The sequence below is a fragment of the Trichomycterus rosablanca genome, chromosome 19 (assembly GCF_030014385.1).
Source record: "Trichomycterus rosablanca isolate fTriRos1 chromosome 19, fTriRos1.hap1, whole genome shotgun sequence".
NCBI classification, from domain to species: domain Eukaryota; kingdom Metazoa; phylum Chordata; class Actinopteri; order Siluriformes; family Trichomycteridae; genus Trichomycterus; species Trichomycterus rosablanca.
The window spans coordinates 19,431,588-19,450,791 of record NC_086006.1 but is presented as its reverse complement, the minus strand read 5'-3'; the positions used below and the strand labels follow the sequence as shown (position 1 = coordinate 19,450,791).

Genomic DNA, 19,204 nt, shown 5'->3' with positions numbered 1-19,204 from the left:
ACATTTGGACAGCGGACGGTGTTTTTTCGGTGTTTTCTTTATATTTTGTAAAATTCTATATTAAAATGGGCAAAAAAGAAGCTGCAGAGAAAGCGTTGTTGTGTTGTATAATTACTCCTGCCAGTAGGTGTCATGGTGTATCAGACAGAGGGGACAGTGAGTGAGTGAGAGAGAAGAAGGAACTCGGAGTAAAGTAGTCTTTCTTTCGTGCAATTACACCTACAAAATACAACAATATTGAAATAAAGAAGGACATAATAGTGAAATAGGAGAGTTATTGTCGTTTCTGATAGATACATTTTATAAAAAAGAATGAAATGTATTATGGTGTATGGTACAGCACATGTACTGAAATGTGATGTGTGTTTTTTATGTACAGTACAGTACTACTGTGTATTGTTTATTATTGTTTATTACAGTAATGTCTATTCTATAATTTAAGATTTAAGGGGAAATATACTTGTATTTATAACCAAAAAGACAATTTAAGACATTAGAAAGGTTAGGTAAGGGGGTGGTTTGGGAGGTCTGACACGGATTAATTCTATTTACATTATTTCTTATGGGAAAAATAGGTTTAACTAACGAACATTTGACTAATTTGAACATTAAGAACAGCCCTTCGGAACCAATTAAATTCGTAAGTCAAGGGTCTACTGTATTTTGGTACAAATCTGAACGTGGTTCTGATATTGAAACAATCCTAAACAAATACAAACCTGTTTTTGGGCTTTGCAAGACAGTCACACCTCCATCATTGGAAAAATGTACTTATTAGTGCACAGAATAACACCGGGGACTGGCTTTTCTGGTTTGTATTCCTAAGTTTTACTCTGTGGACAGTATTTAGAGTTAAAAAATTATGTCAGCAATTACACTTTAAATGAAAAGACAGGACCTATTAAAACAGTAGCTCATCTTATGAAGAGCTGCATAAATCCGTTTCATGGCCACCCTATTTGGAATATCACCCTTGAGGTTGCCAGGTTTTTTTTGAGTAACACGTTCAAGGCATTAGCATTTACAGTCACATGTCACTTTCCTTTAGTAGGCAAAGATATGACATGATACAGATTATATGAAACAGATTATATTTTTTTAAACGCCATTTGTTTAATTTTACTATTAATGGAACTGTTCATAAGTCGGCGGCACGGTGGCTGAGTGGGTAGCACTGTTGCCTCATAGCAAGAAGGTCCTGGGTTTGTTCCCCAGGCGGGAGCGGTCCGGGTCCTTTCTGTGCGGAGGTCGCATGTTCTCCCTGGGTTTCCTCCGGGAGCTCCGGTTTCCCCCCACAGTCCAAAAACATGCAGTCAGGTTAATTGGAGACACTGAATTGCCCTATAGGTGAATGGGTGTGTGTATGTGTGTCTGCCCTGCTATGGACTGGCGCCCCGTCCAGGGTGTTACTGTGTGCCTTGCGCTCATTGAAAAGCTGGGATAGGCTCCAGCGTCATTAAAACTATTAAAAATAGAGTCAAGTCAAGAGTCAATAGAGGCTATATTGTCATTTCAGCTATGTACAAGTACATATTGAAGCCAAACAATGTTCCTACATGACCAGGGTGCAACACAGAATACAGTATACACAGTGCAAATTAAACAGTACAATAAATACACAAGACATTTCTAATCTACAAGTCATTGAAGGGGATGGGACCAAAGACAAGTGCAGTGTTGGTCAGTACATGGTACTGAGTAAATGATAAGTAAAATAAAAACATATTCTGATATCCAATTAACAGTGTAAGTTATATCTAGCAGCAGAGATATTAAGAATAATGTGCAAAACTGCAATAATGTGCAAATATCTACACATAAAAACCAAAATCCTTTTAACAAAGAAGACTCTCAGCTCCAGGCAGTGTTTATAGAATGAATGTTGGTATAAATAGTGTGTGACAGAAGTGTGGGCTGGTCTGACGAATGGGAACATCGAGCATGTCCACACCAGACATGAACTGAATCAGTCATACTGCACCTTTTAACCGGAATGCTTGCAAATGTTGCAGGACATTGTTATTATTTATGATTTTTATAATGGTTTATGTATCTTACAACAACTTATGGATCAAAGAAGATCAACAGTGCTGACTATCATTGACTTTCCTTCACAGTCACCCGACCTAAATCCCATCAAGCATTTATGAGGACACTTCAGACAGTGAAAGCCGAGAATTGAGTAACTTCATGCCACCTTAAGTGTATTGTGCTATTACATCAAGGCTGACATACCAGATACTAAGAAGTCCTTCTTGCTGTGAGGTGACAGTGCTATCCACCAAACCTGGGCTCGATCCCTAGGTGGAGCGGTCCGGGTCTTTTCTGTGTAGAACTTGCATGTTTTTCCAATGTCTGTGTGGGTTTCCTCCTGGCGCTTCAGTTTCCTGCCCTGTGATGGACTGGCAACCTGTCTGGGGTGTTTCCTACCTTTTTCCCAGTGAATTGGACCCAGCCGTGACCCTGAATAGGAACATGCACAATAGAATTTTCAGTAGTGGTCTTAGACTTTTGGCTCCTACTGTATATGTGCTTGTTGCATTATAAATCCATGAACACTTATATGAAGGTGGTCATTCCTTTGCTGCTTTAGAGTCCAGAGACATGGTGCTTTATACCTATAACATTATGACCACCTTCCTAATATTGTGTTGGTCCCCCTTTTGCTGCCAAAACAGCCCTGCAACTGTGATGCACTGTGTATCCTGACACCTTTCTATCAGCACCAGCATTAACAGTAGCTCATCTGTTGGATCGGACCACACGGGCCAGCCTTCGCTCCCCACGTGCATCAATGAGCCTTGGCCGCCCATGCCCCTGTCGCCGGTTTACCACTGTTCTTTGCTTGGACCACTTTTGATAGATACTGATCACTGCAGACCGGGAACACCCCACAAGAGCTGCAGTTTTGGAGATGCTCTGACCCAGTCGTCTAGCCATCACAATTTGGCCCTTACGCTTACCCATTTTTCCTGCTTCTAACATCAACTTTGAGGATAAATGTTCACTTGCTGCCTAATATATCCCACCCACTAACAGGTGCCGTGATGAAGAGATAATAAGTGTTATTCACTTCACTTGTCAGTGGTCATAATGTTATGCGTTGTCTGTGTAGATATTTGCTTTATGTTCTTTTTAGCAATGGGTGTGACTGAATTTGATGAACCAACAAATAAGAACTGCTGTCCACATACTTTTGGCTGTGTAATATCTGCTTGAACTCCGAACTGGTTCAGGAATGTGATTTTCCTTCTTGTACACACACACACACACACACCTGTGTCAGAAGGGGTCTGGATATTGTCACCTGTCTGTCAAACTGTTTGGACATTAACACTATGAGACCAGAAAGGCCTGAGGAAGTTCTCAACCACAGCTAATCCGATAACATCAACTTAAGAGAAGGCTGGCGTGGTGAGTGTGAGAGTGTGTGCTGTTTCACATGTTCGTGGTGTATAACAGCTTGTTAGCCTTCAGGGCAGCTGAAGATCTTCCTCTAACTCTCCGCCATCCTTTCATCCTCCTGTCTTCCTCCTGCTCTGTCTCACCTACTGATTTATTTTTAGAGATTCTCATCTTAATACTTGACCTCCTGTTTTAAAATATTATCATAGGTCTGGGGGGGTGTTGGGGGCAGGTTATGGGTCATGTGATGTGAATAAATTTTATATAATGGTTTTAGGTAGATTTTAGTTCCTTAGAATTACTAGATTTCTTGTATTTGTATTATATATACGTATATACACTGATAAGGCATAACATTATGACCACCTCCTTGTTTCTACACTCACTGTCCATTTTATCAGCTTCACTTACCATATACAGTAGAAGCACTTTGTGGTCCTGTGGTCAGGACCCCCACAGGACCACTACAGAGCAGGTATTATTTGGATGGTGTGTCATTTTCAGCACTGCAGTGACACTGACATGGTGGTGGTGTGTTAGTGTGTGTTGTGCTGGTATGAGTGGATAAGACACAGCAATGCTGATGGAGTTTTTAAACACCTCACTGTCCCTGCTGGACTGAGAATAGTCCACCAACTAAAAATATCCAGCCAACAGCGCCCCATGGGCAGCGTCCTGTGACCACTGATGAAGGTCTAGAAGATGACCAACTCAAACAGCAGCAATAGATGAGCGATCGTCTCTGACTTTACATCTACAAGGTGGACCAACTAGGTAGGTGTGTGTAATAGAGTGGACAGTGAGTGGACACGGTATTTAAAAACTCCAGCAGTGTTGCTCTGTCTGATCCACTCATACCAGCACAACACACTAACACACCACCACCATGTCAGTGTCACTGCAGTGCTGAGAATCATCCACCACCTAAATAATACCTGCTCTGTGGTGGTCCTGTGGGGGTCCTGACCATTGAAGAACAGGGTGAAAGAAGGCTAAAACAGTATGTAGAGAAACAGATGGACTACAGTCAGTGATTGTGGAACTACAAAGTGCTTCTATATGCTAAGTGTAGCTGATAAAATGGACAGTGAGAGTCCAGATGGCAGAGCTGAGTTTAGAACTGACAAGTTCGAAATGTCAGCTCTGGTGTGCTAGCGTGTTTTACCGATGCGCCACCTGAGCGCCAAAGCTATTTCTTATAACTTCTTTAACAATGGTTCTAAGAATTCTAAAGCTGATATGTGCTTGTGGATTATCTAATTCTAAATACATTGGTTTGGATGTTAAGATGACCTTTCTTTCTCTAAACCAATTATAAAAAAAACGTGACTCTGTGGGTAGCACTGTCACCTCACAGCAAGAAGGACATGGGTTCGAATACCAGGTGGAGCAATCAGGGTCCTTTCTGTGTGTAGTTTGCATGCTTTCCCTGTGTCCAGGTGGTCTCCTCCAGGAGCTCCGGTTTCCTCCCACAGTCCAAAGACATGCAGTCAGGTTAATTGGAGATACTAAAATTGCCCTTAGATGCGTGTATATGTGTGTGTGTGTGTCTATCTGTGATAGACTGGTACCCTGTCCAGGGAGTTTCTGTGTGCCTTGCACCCATTGAGAGCTGTGATAGGCTCCAGCACCCCCCACAACCCTGATTAGGATAACAATAGAGTGATCTGTACTGATACTTGCACAAGCCTACCACAGCTGAGATTTCATCTGGATTCAAACCTCACCTGTGCTATCGGCCGGCTAGGCATCCACACAGACAAAATCAACTATGTCTGTGGGGGATAGCCAAAGATCCAGGGTATTCCTGTCTTGTGCCCAGTGTTTCTCCGTAAACCCAGGCATGCCACGACCCTGGCCAAGATAAATCGGTTGATGAAAATGAAACTCTCAGGTTATGACATGTTTGGCCACTCAACCCTGGGCTTCTGATCTCTCCTCCCCATGCACAACGTTACGGTAACAGGCATGGCCATCTGTCTCCATGCTAACCTGAGCAAGTCCCATGGGAGGGGTGACTGACGCCTGGCCTGTGGCACAAGCTTCCACTGCCAGCTCACCAGCACGGCACACAGCAGTTTGCCATATGGTGCTATCTTATATGTATAGAGAGTATAAAATGTGAGAGGGAGACCTGGATGTGTAACCACTCTGATATATAACTAAGTAGATTTGGATGAAGTGGCATCACAGACTGGGCAGATTGGAGGGCAGTGTCAGTCATGGCACCAGATAATTTATCATGATTACATAAATGTAAATCCGTATATTATTTAGATATTATTTAATTTTACAAATCAATTCATCCAGATTAGTCACAGTGGGTCACGCACCACCTAGAACTTTGGGAAGGCAAAGCAGATTTACACCCTGGACAGTGGTTCAATATAGTTACACATTTTTTTGAGAGGTAAAAGGGGAGCAGAGTAACTGAAGGAAAACTACGTAAACATGAAGGATCATGGGAAACTTTTTACAGACAGTTTAAACATTAAACCATGCTGTGCAGCACCTTCTCTACCAGCTGAGAGCGTAGAAACTATCATTTTAGCCCTTTGCTGCCACATTGTGGTCAAAACTGAAAACAACTGAATTGTTCATAAGGCCACGTTATAAAAAGTTTAAGTGTTGGTGCCTTACAGTTTTAATATCCAGGTTTATTTCCTGAGATCCTGTCACTTGTTTTTTTTATAATTTGAAATCCTTTCTATGTTTCATCCAAGTTTTTGGTTTCTTTCCCACCTTCCAGTAACGTGTCAGATGAGTAAGTGTGTTGCTCAACTTGCCCTGCTTTTTTGTAAATGATAATCGAGCGTTTCATCAACCAAAATAAACTGTTAAACCACCCAGAGGTTTTTGAAACCCTAATGCCTAGTTCACTCTACACAATTTTTGCCCTGATTTTCGCTCGGTGACTGGTCGGCGCTAGATTTGCCGGCTTGGGAGCAACTCTGTGTTTGCTCAGCAATCGGGAGACCAAAGAAGCTCGCCTGCGATTCCAGTTTGTTATAGATGGTGTAGTGTGAAACCCACTATCGCCGATCAGTCGTGTAGTGTGAAAGCCACACCGACTTGAAAGACTCCCGATTACAAGAGATCCTGTCGTGTAGAGTGAACTGTACAGCAATCTGAACAACTTGGAAAGTCGTGTAGTGTGAACTTGGAATAAGGCAAACACCACACCAAGGACTCCGTGGCAGATTACAATAGGTTTCTTGAGAACAACAAAACAGATAGACTCAGGACAGGTATTACTAGGAGAGCTGCAAGGGGGGCTGGAAACTGGAACAGGGGCAGGCAGAACCAACAGGAACACTGGGGACTGGAGAGGAGAAAGGTAGCGTGGAACAGGGGATCCAGGAGGTAACGACAAAACCGAAAAACTCAAGGCAGGAATACTTGGAAGGTGCAACAATGGAACAAGGAGGCTGGGAAAGGGGCAGGTGAATCCGGCAGGAACACTGGAGACTGGAGAGGAGGAAAGGTGGCATAAAACAGGGGATCCAGGAGATAACAAAACCAAAATACTCAAGACAAGAATACTTGGAAGGTACAGCGAGGGAACCAGGAGGCTGGGATCGAGGCAGGTGGACCCGGCGAGAACACTGAAGACTGGAGAGGAGGAGGGTAGCATAAAACGGGATCCAGGAGATAAACTGAAATACTCACGACAGGAATACTTGGGAGGTACAGCGAGGGAACCAGGAGACTGGGACAGAGGTTGGTTTCTCAGTGTCAATGTAAAACCTACAAGAAGGTGATAAAATGAAATACAGAAGCTTAAATATGAAAAAATAAACAACACAGCAATGAAAACTGAGAAAATAATAAAACAAAATCAGTTTACCTGCTTTCATGTCGTAGTAAAAATGCAGTTGATCTAAATGTCCATACAGGCGACATTTCCTTGATCCAAATGAAAAACCTTTCAAAGTGAAAGTAATGAGAAAAATCCCATATTATGATGTCCAATAAATCAGAAAACCTAAAAAAAAAACATCTTAGTAAAATATTGTACATTTATGACCTAAAATAATTACAGTTAATACAAAACCCTCACCTGCATCCAAGCAACATTTCAACTGTAAAACTGATTCTTATTCTGTGTGAATACAGAAAATCTACACAGTAACACTAAATCTCCATGTAATTACATTCAACTGACTGGAAAACCTAGAAGGAAACAATCACATTCTGTTAAACTTCTAAACTTTATTAATAGAATAATTACATAAATATTTTTAAAATGACAGCTCACCTGCTATCATAAAGTAGTAAAAATGCCAAATTTATGATAAATAAATAAATGAATAAGTCACAGCAATGTTGATGCTCCATGTGATGACTTTCAATCAGAAAACCTAGAGGGAAAAAACTTGATTTCAATAAACTAATTAATTAAAACATTCTCACACTACATTCATGCAGTTCTAATAATGTTAAATTGATGGTAAAGTTAGTATACAGTTCATCTTTTCTTGCTCTGAATCAGAGAGCCACAGAAAGTAAAATAAACTCACCTGCTTTTATGTCACTATTTAAAATGCAGAGCTGATGATGGTTCTGGATTTAACATTTAAAAATATTCAGGTAGAGAAAACATTATGCAGAATAATGCAGAAGCTTCAATAAAAACCTAAAAAGAAATTGGAAAATTCAGTAAGAAAATTATAGTGTTAATGAGCACAACAATTACAGTTATCAAAAATAAAAAGACTCACTTGTTTCCATGATGGTAAAAATGCTAAATTGATGATAAAAAACAGCATGTAGTCGATACTTCCTTTAATGAAAAACCTACAAGGTGATCAAGAAAAGAAGATTTAATTTATAAAAAAAAACTTATTCGTAGTTTTAATCAATACAATCAATAATCAGAAATGTTAATATGTTTAAATGAAAAACTTACAAGATGAAAATAAACTGAAATGTAGAAGCTTAGATTCAGTAGTAAAATGTTCTGCTTTATTCAGTACATCCATGACAGCAATTGTAAACCCTAGATGAAGAACCTTGACTTTAAAAACATAAAGAAATAAATCAATTTCAGTAAAAACCCTCAGATAAGTAGAATAAACATAATAAATGAACAGAAAAATTCTCACCTGCTACTATGTAGTGGTAAAAATACTTAATTCAGGATCAAAATTCCAACTGACTAGAAAACCTGGAAGGAAACAATCACATTCTGTAAAACTCATTAACTTTATTAATAGAATAATTACATATATATTTTAAAAAATGACAGCTCACCTGCTATCATTAAGTAGTAAAAATGCCAAATGAATTATAAACAAATAATAGTCACAGCAACATTGATGCTCCATGTGATGACTTTCACTCAGAAAACCTAGAGAAAAAAATAACTTGATTAAAACGAACTAATTATTTAAAAAATTCTCACCTACATTCATGCAGTTCTAAAAATGCTAAATTGATGGTAAAGTTAGTATACAGGTAATCTTTTCTTGCTCTGACCAAGAGGAACTGCATACAGTCAAATAAACTCACCTGGTTTTATGTCACTATTTAAAATGCAGAGCTGATGATGGTTCTGGATTAAAATATGCAGCTTGGTAGAACAAAAGAATGCAGAAGCTTCAATAAAAACCTAAAGAAAATTTGGAAAATTCAGTAAAAAAAGTTAATTAGGTTAAAATGTTAATAAGAAAGACAATTACAGTTATCAAAAATAAAAGACTCACCTGTTTCCATGTGATGGTAAAAATGCTAAATTTATGATAAGAAACAGCATGTAGTCAATACTTCCTTCAATGAAAAACCTACAAGGTGATCAAGGAGGAAAAGATTAAATTCATAAAAAAAAAAACAAATGCATAATTTTAATCAATACAATCAATAATCAAAAATGTTACTAAGTTTAAATGAAAAACTTACAAGATGAAAATAAACTGAAATGTAGAAGCTTAGATTCAGTAGTAAAATGTTCTGCTTCATTCAGTACATCCATCACATCGACTGTAAAGCCTAGAAGGAGAAACTTGATTTTGAAAACATAAAGAAATAAATAAATTTCAGTAAAAACCCTCAGATAAGTAGAATAAACATAATAAATAAAGAGAAAAATTCTTACCTGCTACTATGTAGTGGTGAAAATGCTTCATTCAGGATCAAAATTTCCACTGATTAGAAAACCTAGAAGGAAACAATCACATTCTGTAAAACTTGTTAACTTTATTATTAGAATAATTACATATATATTTTTAAAAACGACAGCTCACCTGCTTTCATTAAGTAGCAAAAATGCCAAATGAATGATAAATAAATAAATAATACAGTCACAGCAACATTGATGCTCCATGTGATGACTTTCAATCAGAAAACCTAGAGGAAAAATAACTTGATTAAAACAAACTAATTATTTAAAAAAGGCTCACCTACATTCATGCAGTTTTAAAAATGTTAGCAAACAGTTCATCTTTTCTTGCTCTGAATCAGAGAGCCACAGAAAGTAAAATAAACTCACCTGGTTTTATTGCACTATTTAAAATGCAGAGCTGATGATGGTTCTGGATTTAAAATTTGAAAATATTCAGATAGACAAAACATAAGAATGCAGAAGCTTCAATAAAAACGTTATTAAATTATTATCTTAATAAGAAACACAATTACAGTTATCAAAAATAAAAGACTCACCTGTTTCCATGTGATGGTAAAAATGCTAAATTGATGATAAACATCAGCATGTAGTCGATACTTCCTTTAATAAAAACCTACAAGGTGATCAACGAGGAAAAGTTTAAAATCATAATTTTAATCAATACAATTAATAAGCAGAAATGTTAATAAGTTTAAATGAAAAACTTACAAGATAAAAATAAACTGAAATGTAGAAGCTTAGATTCAGTAGTAAAATTATCTGCTCATTCAGTACATCCATCATTTCGATTATTAAGCCTAGAAGGAGAAACGTATGTTTATTTAAAAGAACTTGATCTCAAAACCAAGAGAAAATAAATCAAATTCTGTCAAAAACATTTAAGTAAAATAAATATAATAACTACAATTAAAATGTCTCACCTTCTTCTACATAGTGGTAAAAATATTTAATTCAAAATGTAAATAAGTCTCTAGTTTACTTTTCCTAAGTTAAACAAAAGCTTCACAAGGTGATATTGAAGTAAAATACAGAATCTTGCATCCAGTTCTACAAAGTAAAGTAATGTAAAAACATCCATGTTATGATGTCCAATAAGAAAGTCTAAAAGAAAAGAAATATGAATTAGTGGAATATTTAACATTTATTACTAGAATAATTACAGTTGATAAAAACACTCACCTTAATCAAAGCAACATTTCAACTGTAAAACTCTTATTCTGTGTGAATAAAGAAAATCTACACAGTAACACTGAACCTCCATGTAATTACATCCAACTGACTGGAAAACCTAGAAAACGAAACAATCACATTCTGTAAAACTTGTTAATAAAAAGAATAACATATATATTTTAAAACAACAGCTCACCTGCTATCATGAAGTAGTAAAAATGCCAATTGTATGATAAATAAATAAATAAATAATACAGTCACAGCAACATTGATGCTCCATGTGATGATGACTTTCACTCAATCAGAAAACCTAGAGAAAAAAAATCTAATTCCTCAATCAAAAGTGAATCAAATTCAGTCAAAAGATCAAAAATCAGTAAATTAAACATAATAAACAGAAAAATTCTCACCTGCTTCTATGTAGTGGTTAAAATGCTTCATTTAGGATGAAAATCAGCCTTTAGTCTTACATTCAATACTAGAGAGTGAAAGTAATGTGAAAAAATCCATGTTATGACGTCCAATAAATCAGAAAACCTAAAAGAAAATGAATTTAAATAATAACATTGATAGGTGGAAACTGTTCAAACAACAAGCAGAAAAACTCTACAAACCTGCTGAAAGTGCATACAGAAGTCTCAACTGTGTGGCAAGAAGGTGACAGTGTTAATAAAAACCTAAAAGGATGTAAATAACTGTGGTGAAAAATCATTAATCTATAAGTAATTATGAATAATAATTAAAAACAACATCTTACCTGCTTCCAACGTTATAATGAAAATGTAAAATTGATGGTTTCTCAGTGTCAATGAAAAACCTACAAGAAGGTGATAAAATTAAATACAAAAGCTTAATTATGGAATAATAAACACAGCAATGAAAACTGAGAAAATAATAAAACAAAATCAGTTTACCTGCTTTCATGTCGTAGTCAAAATGCAGTTGATCTAAATGTCCATACAGGCGACATTTCCCTGATTAAAATGAAAAATCTACAAGGTTTCTCTTAAATCAAGTGTAAAAGCTTATAAATCCTAGAGAGAAATGATACCATTTAGTGAAATCCAAAATGTATACATTAATTCAAAGTACAATAATCACAAAAACAAATAAGCTCACCTACTTCTATGTACACAAGGTACAAATGCTAATTTTATTTATTCATTGTCTGGTCAGGGTCTCGGTGGGTCTGATTCATTGGGCAAAAAGCAGAAGTTACAGGTTACACATGACTCATCAGTTCAGGCTCAATGTCAAAAACCATCACAGTCAATTTTATATCACCAATTCACCTCACTTACATGTCTTTGGACTGTGGGAGGAAACTGGATCTCCTAAAGTAATCCCAAACAGACATGGGAAGAAAATGCTCCAAACTGCAAACAGAAAGGACCCGGACCGCTCCATCTTTATATTGAAAACAGGACCTTCTCGCTGTGGGGCAACAGTGCTACCCACCAAGCCAACTATGTGAAACTTTATGTAACAAGGTTTATCAATTGGGAAACCTAGAAGGTACTTATTAAATTGAATAAAAGCATGGCACTAAAATTTTATGCAGAAGATTCAGATGTAAAACATCACTGTGACAATAAAACTCCATGTGTTACATTAAATCTGTCTAAGTGACATTAATAATATATTTCTTTACAATAGAAAAAATGAAAAGATGTGATGAAAAATACAGTTACTGTACTTATCTTTTTAACAGTAATTCTTTATATCATGTGGTCCTGTTTTAACTTAATTTACCTGCCCTTTTAACAGTATTTTAACATATTTAAACATTTTAAAATATATAAACTTATAAGGATGAGTTGAGCAGGAGTACTTCAGGTGAAAATCCACTCCCTCACGAGACGACGTTTACTGAGGTGATTACAGCTCTCCGCTTCCACCACGGTGTTACCGAAGCATTAACAATTAACTTATTAATTAACAGTAATAACTACCGTTTAACTCTTCATACTCACTCACGTTTACACAAATGTAAAGTATAAGAGCTTAAAATGTAAGAAATATAAAGAAAATAAACAAGAGCTAGCCTAAAGCTACTGAGCTCGAGGACGCTGTTCTGTAATCTGTACATTCGAAGCCAAATGCACTAGTCAGCAAACCGTCTATGACGTAATAATGGAGCTTCTAATACAGTTCTCCTCTAATAAAGCCATTCAGGCCTAAGTACATTTTAGTGTTCAAGCACATTTACTAAAAGTATTTGTTTATTGATTTATGTGTTAAAAATGTAATTTTTAAAAACTTACTTCAGTCGGAACCGTTCTGTTTGAATGTGTACAGACTAGCAGGACTAAGTGTCATTACCAATAGAGCAGATTAATAATCTACAGGCTATGAGACTCAGCATTTAAAAGGGATGTCCATAATCCCTATACTATTATACTCTATCTTATCTTATCTTATCTTATCTTATCTTATCTTATCTTATCTTATCTTATCTTATCTTATCTATCTATTCTATAATTTGGGGTACATTTCACATCACCAAAAAAGTACAAAAACAATGTTCTCTCTCAATACAACAATCAGTGGTTCAAGTTAATATATTCCTTTAGTGTAACATATCCGCTATTTGCAAAGCTTTTTTTTTTTTTTTATATTAAAGGGACAGTAGATGTAGACTACTAGGTAACTTAGTTGACAGGTAACATAGTTGACAATATCCCTATTTTGACCCATAACTTCAGTGGTAGACCTTGCCTGGCTGACCACATGTCATTTCATGAACAGAATAATGTCTAATTTGAACATACATTTGAATTAAAATGATAAAAAAAATTTAACCATGACAATGTACTGTATGTAACATAGTTGACGGTCAATTAATATACTCATTGACAATGTTCTATTATAGATAAAATATTTTAAAAATAAGAGGACATTCACCACAGTGTGTTCAATATACCCTCCACAGAGATGAATGATATCATGTAATGCTGGTCACATAGTTTTAGAACAAACCATTTTTGAGTTGCTGAGTGGAGTTCTGTTAGTAACATAGTTGACAGAACTTTTGCGGACATTAATAAATAAAGATATTTAAATTATTTAAAAGAGAAACTCAATTTAAAAAATATTATTTTTCTTTAGTATTTAAACTTTTGAAATAAATAAAAAATAGATGTTGTTGCCCTTAATGATTTTATTCATTATTTTGAAACCAAGGCACCCTCAACTTAAAAAACAGACACAGCAAAAACTGTTCATTTAGGATCATCATGACAAATTTCAAGCTAAATTAAGCATAGAATGCACATAATGTTTTTGTGATATTACAACATGTTTTCCATTAATAGGTAAAATATGACATTTTTAAAGAAAATAGTTAGAATAAATATAATTATTATCATTGGACATGGAATGTACCCCAAATTAAAGAATGACTCCTATATATATATACTATACTGTATATAAAATGACTGCATAGGTGATTATGTTTCAGCTGGCAACAAGTTATTTAACCCTAACTGATGCAGTGAGTAGCTTCTCATTTGTTAAACAACCATGTCGAAAGACACATCCTGTGGTCGTGGAAAAGATGTTAATCTGTTTCAGAAGGGTCAAATTATTGGCATGCATCAAGCAGAGAAAACATGTAAGGAGATTGCTGAAACTACTAAAATCGGGTTAAGTACTGTCCAACGCATTATTAAAAAGTGGAAGGACAGTGGGGAAACATCATCTTCGAGGAAGGAATGTGTTCAGAAAAAAATCTTGAATGATCGTGATCGGCAATATATACTATATTGCCAAAAGTATTCACTCACCCATCCTAATCATTTAATTCAGGTGTTCCAATCACTTATATGGCCAAAACCAAGCACCTAGGCATGCAGACTGCTTCTACAAACATTTGTGAAAGAATGGGTCACTCTCAAGAGTTCAGTGAATTCCAGCGTGGTACCGTGATAGGATGCCACCTGTGCAACAAGTCCAGTCGTGAAATTTCCTCGCTGCTAAATATTCCAGTCAACTGTCAGTGCTATTATAACAAAGTGAAAGTGATTGGGAATGACAGCAACTCAGCCACGAAGTGGTAGGCCACATAAAATGACAGATCGGGGTCAGCGGATGCTGAGGCGCACAGTGCGCAGAGGTCGCCAACTTTCTGCAGAGACAGTCGCTACAGACCTCCAAACATCATGTGGCCTTCAGATTAGCTCAAGAACAGTGTGTAGAGAGCTTCATGGAATGGGTTTCTATGGCCGAGCAGCTGCATCCAAGCCTTACATCACCAAGCGCAATGCAAACGTCGGATGCAGTGGTGTAAAGCAAACCGCCACTGGACTCTAGAGCAGTGGAGACGTGTTCTCTGGAGTGACGAATCACGCTTCTCTGTCTCTGTCTGACTGCATTGTGCCAAGTGTAAAGTTTGGTGGAGGGGGGATTATGGTGTGGGGTTGTTTTTTAGGAGTTGGACTCGGCCCCTTAGTCCCAGTGAAAGGAACTCTTAATGCTTCAGCATACCAAGAGATTTTGGACAATTTCATGCTTCCAACTTTGTGGGAACAGTTTGGGGATGGCCTCTTCCTGTTCCAACATGACTGCGCACCAGTGCACAAAGCAAGGTCCATAAAGACATGGATGAGCGAGTTTGGTGTTGAAGAACTTGACTGGCCAGCACAGAGTCCTGACCTCAACCCGATAGAACACCTTTGGGATGAATTAGAGCAGAGACTGCGAGCCAGGCCTTCTCGTCCAACAACAGTGTCTGACCTCACAAATGCGCTTCTGGAAGAATGGTCAAAAAATTCCCATAAACACACTCCTAAACCTTGTGGCAAGCCTTCCCAGAAGAGTTGAAGCTGTTGTAGCTGCAAAGGGTGGGCCGACATAATATTATATACATATACAGTATATATATATATATATAAAATTTATATATTACTGTATTCCCTAAATATCTGAAAATGTTAAAAATGTTAAAAAGGAAAGTTAAAAAGTCAAACGTAATGTCATAAAATATAATTTTATTCTTCAAACAAAATAGATTTAAAATAGCAGGTTTTCTAAAGCAGGGGTATACTGCATTTCTGACTGAATTATAGAGTAAAACACAAAGTATATTTTGTAAAAATAAAGGGGGGAATCATTTGAAGGATTTTAAAAATACAGAAAGTGCAGCTGAATAAATGAATGTGAAAAAAAGAATGTGTGATGATCATTACACTGCTGGATCACATTACAATAATTGTTCTTCTAGTGTTTATGGGTCATATGCAGTACATCTTATGTATTATGTATTACAGTGTAGTAAACAATATAACAGCTTATTGGGCAAACAATCTCCACAGTTAGGACTATGTTTGGGTTCCTTGATGATATTTCGCCAGCAAACATATAAAGTCATAACATTCAGTCATATGACAATGAGTAATTACAGAAAGTTACACTGTAAATATTAAAAGGGGTGTAATGTGAATACTGTATTAACTGGCAACCACAAAGGTATTACGCAACAGACTGTGAGAGTAAATGAAAAAAAAACATATGCATTCAATAAATATTTGGCAATATAAAAGCATTATGTACTGTATATACTAGGTATATTTATACACCTTTCTTTGCATATTTCTAATCTATTTAGAAAATTAGCTACAATTGCATTTACAGGTGCACAACAATCATGATGCCATTCACAATGCACAGTGTTAAGCTGCAGTCTAGTTTCCGTTGTACTTTAATCAACTTTGTCTGGCACTTTAGCTCACAGTAACTGTAAATGAGGAAAGCGGCGATGAAAGTTGCACATAAATTATGACAAGGCAAGAAAATAAGGAAATTTATGTAAATGCAGAAAGATGATATGGATATGGTCCCTCTCCCTGTTCAGCAGCCACTGTCAGGCTGCGTTTTCTAATCTAAACACTACATTTACACACCACATTTCCAGAAAAGTTGGGACAATTTGTAAAACGAAATAAAAAGAAGAATCTTTATTTAACTGATAAAAGTAGAAAGAAAAAAATCCAATGTTTTCACTGATCAGCATAATTATATTTTGTAAATATAAACACATTTAGAATTTGATGCCTGCAACACTCAAGGTGAGACAGGCATGATTACCACTGTTGTTACATCACCTTGTCTAAAAGGAAGCATGTGCTAGCCCTCATGCTATTAGATTGTCAATGGGTTATGCTTTATGAGAGGAAAACTGAACAGAAATTTGTCACAAAAAAAAGTATGACCTGATATAATTCCAAAGTTTTAGGCAAATGTAGGACTTAATACAGACTCTTAGTATTGGATAGGAACATCCGTAAAACTGAAAAAACAATCAAGTAGAATCACCATAACTATCTTTGGAAGAGTATTTAGTAATTTAGTATTTAGTAATATCACATATTTTTTATATTCACATATTCATATTTTTTAATATATATATTTTTGTTTATGCATTTTCTCCTGACTTTTTAGCGCGTCCAATAACCCGATTGCATTACGCTGCCTCTCTACTAATGCTGATCTCCACTCCTGATTGAGGAGAGCGAGACTGACACATGCCCCCTCTGACACGTGTGCAGTAGCCACACAAGGAGAGTTCATATGTGGATCAGCTTCGTGTACAGAGAGCCACATCCTGATCAACATATTATTCCTAGACCTCGCTTTTTCCTTGAGCCATCACTTATCCAGCAGAGGTCGTAATTGCATCAGTTATGAGGTCCCTATCGGCTCCCATCCTGTGAGAACAACAGCCAATCGTTGTTCATGTGGCTGCTCAGCCGAGATTCAATATGATGTATTCGAAATCACAGCTCTGGTGTGCTTGCATATTTACCGTTGCGCCACCTGAGTGGCATGTCACATTTTTCTATAAATACTGTTCGAAAGAAGATCGAACATTGATATGAAAACCTAATATTTAATGAAAACCTAATATTTAATGAGGTGCCCTAATGCTTTTCACGACTATGTCTAAGAGAAAGCATGTGCTAGCCCTCATGCTATTATATTGTCAATGAGTCATGCATTATGAGAGAAAACGTGTCAAAAAAATGATTAAATATGATCTGATATAATTCCAATGTTACAACAACTGGAAGTCCAATCAAGTAGAATCACCATCACTATCTTTGAGAGTATTTCGTTTGGAATATCACAATTTTAAATAATTATATCAACATTATTATAGTAGGACAAAATGTATTTAATTCTAGGCTATACCTAACCCCACTGGTACAAATAAAAAAATACAGATTTTTGCTTAACCACCTGCATGATAAATATATCCAGCTGGAATACATTCAAAATATATTTAGCATAAAGAATTTTAAAACTACGAACTGTATCACCAGCGTGTAGCTCGTCATATTTCACAGTTCTTATAATACAGAATGTAAAGCAAATTAAACAGTGATAGTGGGCTCTGGTAGCTCAGAAAGATATGGTTGGACCTGTAAGCAAGATATTTAGCCCACAAATGCTCAGCTAAATGCCAAAATTGTGCTACTACGTTGCATGATTCGGACAACAGCTTCTGCTAATAAATAAATGTAAATTAACGACTGACTTAAAAACCTGTTAACAGCCAATTTCCATTGATGACCTTTTCATTAGGAATTTTGTCCTACCAAAACAGCACCACTCCCTGTTGTAATGTTAAAGTCTGTTTTTCCAGAAACAAACCTCATCTGTAAGTGCTCTGTTGCTGACTTCAACTGTCCAACACAACTTGTGATTAAAGGCTTTGGTATTGTCTGAACAAACAGTAAAAAGCATGAGGTTATGTGTTTAAAATGACCACTCTGGAGGCCATGCAACAGACAGAACACAAAATGACTGGAAAACATTGATTATCTTGGTTTATGTCTTTTGTATTTAAAAAAATAATAATGAGACTACAAGTAGTCAGACTTTCTGCTCCAAAAAAATGTAACAATGATTGTTATCACAATTATGATTAAGAGACAATACACCGATCAGCCATAACATTAAAACCCCCCTTTCTTGTTTCTACATTCACTGTCCATTTTATCAGCTCCACTTACCATATAGAAGCACTTTGTAGTTCTACAATTACTGACTGTAGTCCATCTGTTTCTCTGCATGCTTTGTTAGCCTCCTTTCCTGCTGTTCTTCATTGGTCAGGACTCTCCCAGGACCACTACAGAGCAGGTATTATTTGGGTGGTGGGTAATTCTCAGCACTGCAGTGACACTGACATGGTGGTGGTGTGTTAGTGTGTGTTGTGCTGGTATGAGTGGATAAGACACAGCAGTGCTGCTGGAGTTTTTAAACACCTCACTGTCACTGCTGGACTGAGAATAGTCCACCAACTAAAAATATCCAGCCAACAGTGCCCCATGGGCAGCGTCCTGTGACCACTGATGAAGGTCTAGAAGATGACCAACTCAAACAGCAGCAATAGATGAGCGATCGTCTCTTACTTTACATCTACAAGGTAGACCAACTAGGTAGGAGTGTCTAATAGAGTGGACAGTGAGTGGACACGGTATTTAAAAAGTCCAGCAGTGCTGCTGTGTT

The 19,204-nt window shown here is 36.7% G+C and overlaps 1 protein-coding gene and 1 long non-coding RNA gene across 7 annotated transcripts; both read right to left on the bottom strand.

Moving 5' to 3' along the window:
- Nucleotides 1-1,484: 1,484 nt before the first annotated feature.
- Nucleotides 1,485-7,554, bottom strand: LOC134333766 (uncharacterized). Of its 6 annotated transcripts, none has more exons than XM_063015919.1 (4): nt 7,466-7,554; nt 7,253-7,390; nt 7,075-7,152; nt 1,485-2,463 (listed from the first exon to the last, which is right to left on the bottom strand). In XM_063015919.1, the coding sequence occupies exons 2-4, from the start codon at nt 7,260-7,262 to the stop codon at nt 2,216-2,218; spliced, it is 336 nt and encodes a 111-aa protein (XP_062871989.1). In that variant the 5' UTR covers nt 7,263-7,390; nt 7,466-7,554; the 3' UTR covers nt 1,485-2,215. The 6 variants fall into 6 exon arrangements, with proteins under 6 accessions (XP_062871989.1, XP_062871986.1, XP_062871987.1 ...); XM_063015916.1 differs by lacking the exon at nt 1,485-2,463 and adding an exon at nt 6,039-6,873 and having other exon boundaries at nt 6,949-7,152; XM_063015917.1 differs by lacking the exon at nt 1,485-2,463 and adding an exon at nt 6,039-6,873.
- A 3,344-nt stretch (nt 7,555-10,898) lies between these two features.
- LOC134333970 (uncharacterized) lies at nt 10,899-11,373 on the bottom strand. The gene is made up of 3 exons (XR_010015433.1): nt 11,311-11,373; nt 11,107-11,233; nt 10,899-11,006 (listed from the first exon to the last, which is right to left on the bottom strand). It is a non-coding gene; the product is annotated as an uncharacterized LOC134333970 (long non-coding RNA).
- Nucleotides 11,374-19,204: the final 7,831 nt, after the last annotated feature.